We start from the raw sequence: 2,543 nt of genomic DNA on the forward strand, positions 1-2,543 counted from the left end.
AAGTGCGATTTATCTTAACTCATTAATTCAGTGTAAATGCAATCTAACTACGTACGGCATTATTATTATTTTACAAATATAATAATAATTTAACAAGATTAAGCGAATATATAATTAAATAATAAAAATTATTAAGCCAAACATCATAAAATAAAGTATAAAAATTGAAGCAATCACATGGCTCCTCGAGGGCAGGCTCTGGTTCCCCCCGATGAGTTTCTCATCTTGCCCCTAGACGTGGCTTCAGGTCTCTTGCATTTTCCCTGTTCTTGGTGGTACTTTCCTCCTAACTTGCAAAGTGCTAAGTCGGGTATCTTTTTGTTTTAAATTCCAAAATTGCATACTACCAATCTCGGTGTAAGGTTTATCTATCTTCCCAGAAGCAATGTATGGTGGGGAAAAATGCTCACTCTATACACTAACTTGGCGTACAACAAGAAATGGTTTAAACGTGAGCAACACACCAATTCCCTCAATCACATTCAGAACAAAGAAAACCATATGATTGCCTGCAATATAACATCTGGTTAAATCAACCTACCAATTCCCTTCTGCATTGTATAGAAAATGATGAAATGATTGTATTACTTCATACTAAGAGATGAGGAAATTATACTAACAAAGCTCCATTTCTTTTCTAGAAAATACAAAAATGGGCATCAAATTTGATGACAATATCCCTACCTGGAAGGAAGGAAGCATCTTGCCTCTTTTCTGACCAAGAAAATCTATCCCAAAAAAAAAAAAATTAAGAAAAGAAATACTGAAATGTGAATTAAAATTCTCAAGTGAAAAGGAAAACTCACAGTGCTCCAACTCCTACTGGACCTACAGTTTTAAACATTGACATTCCAGTCATTGCAACACCATTAGCTGCTGCTCTTTGATCTTGCTCCTACAATCAATCAATCAATCAGGTACAATAGATAAATACTCTTGCACAACAATTGCGAAAACACAACTGGAAATTATGAAATTTCCGACCACCAGAAAATGATCTTAAATCAAGTCAAAAACAAAAAGTGGTCGGAAATAACAATAAAGGTTTTTTCGGATACCAAAAGTGGTCGGAACAAGGCTTTCGACTTGATTTAAGATCACTTTCAGGTGGTCGGAACAATGAAAGGCGAGGTGCAAGTGAAATAGATTTCAATGATGGGAAAACAACTAACACAAAAAATTACCACAGCTTTGTTCTGCAGTATTAACAATCCTGTTGTAATTGCCATCTGAAGATAACCGAACAAGAAGTTGAAATGGTCCAGTTAGTGAGAGGAAATGTTTTCTTTAATTTGATACTTTTGCGACAATCATGTTAAAAACCTTATTCCTGACATGAAATTACTTACACCCAAAATGTTCTTTATGAGAGATGCACAATTTAACACTAGAGAGAGGGTGATCCCAGATAAATTTGCAATGTAGGGGTAGCTTGTCAGCAAGGGTATATATTGACATTATCTGCATATATACATGCAAGCATTCAACTTAAATCATCAAAGTAGTAAATTTCACTATTGGAAATTATGAAATTTCCGACCACCTGAAAGTGATCTTAAATAATCAAGTCGAAAGTCTTGTTCCGACCACTTTTGGTATCCGAAAAAACCTTTGTCGCTATTTCCGACCACTTTTTGGTATCAACTTGATTTAAGATCACTTTCAGGTGGTCGAAAATTTCATAATTTCCAGTAGTGTAATTTGTTTATTGAGAAATTTTGATATATCAGTTTGAAATATTGAATTGGTTACTTACTCCTGCAACTCGCATTATTGTTACAGGGCCAAAGGCTCTCTCAACCAGGGGATATAGTAAAACTTGAAAGACTAGAACGCTAAACCCTGAACACACAAAAGAATCGAAATTGAAGGAATAGAAAAGAATGTTTGCATAGGCTAAATATGCTCTTTGAAGTGATTTCAAATTGTATCTAATGCATTTTGGAGATGTTCTTACCAACGGAGGTCACAGAAGTAAAGAGACTACAATGTAACAATGGGAGAAAGCTTTTGAAAAACTATACTCCAATGTGATAAGAATCAAATTACTCCAAACTGACTGATAGGTCCTTATATCTAGTCTATGATAATGAAGAGTAAATCAAGTGTAGAAAATAAGTACAGGACGCGAGATTGTTAACGCGGTTGAATTCGCGATGCACACCAAAATAGTTCAAGATCAATTTTGCTAGCATAGTAGCATGATTAAGTACAATGACAAAAAATATTTATGCAACACAATCACATCCTGGTATCCATTAAAGTTATTCAAAAGTACCGCTTGAAATTGATGAACACGAGTCACGTGTGCCACATGATCCCTCAACGTACTGCTATCGCTTCAAACTCATGTCTGAACTATTAGGGCATCTTCAATACTGGGATTTTTGACGAGTTTTTATAGGTGTGATTAGAAAAGAGAAAATGGGAGAGGAGGGAAAAAAGAAAAAAAATCAAAAATTGAATAAAATAAAATAAAATTACGCGCCCGTGCACGCGCTCGCCTGGGCGCGAAAGTTGCGCCTCACATACGTGAGGCACAT

General features: G+C 35.4%; 1 protein-coding gene across 1 annotated transcript; it reads right to left on the minus strand.

Moving 5' to 3' along the window:
• Window positions 1-357: 357 nt before the first annotated feature.
• On the minus strand, window positions 358-1,977 carry LOC109181367 (protein ZINC INDUCED FACILITATOR 1-like). Its single transcript, XM_019331117.1, has 6 exons — window positions 1,757-1,977; window positions 1,350-1,461; window positions 1,185-1,229; window positions 807-895; window positions 685-728; window positions 358-509 (listed from the first exon to the last, which is right to left on the minus strand). Exons 3-6 carry the CDS (start codon window positions 1,227-1,229, stop codon window positions 412-414), a joined length of 276 nt encoding a protein of 91 aa, XP_019186662.1. The 5' UTR covers window positions 1,350-1,461; window positions 1,757-1,977; the 3' UTR covers window positions 358-411.
• Window positions 1,978-2,543: the final 566 nt, after the last annotated feature.

The sequence above is a fragment of the Ipomoea nil genome, unplaced genomic scaffold (genome assembly GCF_001879475.1).
Source record: "Ipomoea nil cultivar Tokyo-kokei standard unplaced genomic scaffold, Asagao_1.1 scaffold1043, whole genome shotgun sequence".
Classification (NCBI taxonomy): Eukaryota; Viridiplantae; Streptophyta; class Magnoliopsida; order Solanales; family Convolvulaceae; genus Ipomoea; species Ipomoea nil.

Bases quoted from the DNA above. Each gene is read 5' to 3' on its own strand.
- LOC109181367 (XM_019331117.1), bottom strand. From the start codon at position 1,229: ATGGCAATTACAACAGGATTGTTAATACTGCAGAACAAAGCTGTG. The intron at 896-1,184 runs GTAATTTTTTGT...GATTGATTGTAG, and splicing joins TACTGCAGAACAAAGCTGTG to GAGCAAGATCAAAGAGCAGC. The intron at 729-806 runs GTGAGTTTTCCT...TTTTTGGGATAG, and splicing joins CCAGTAGGAGTTGGAGCACT to ATTTTCTTGGTCAGAAAAGA.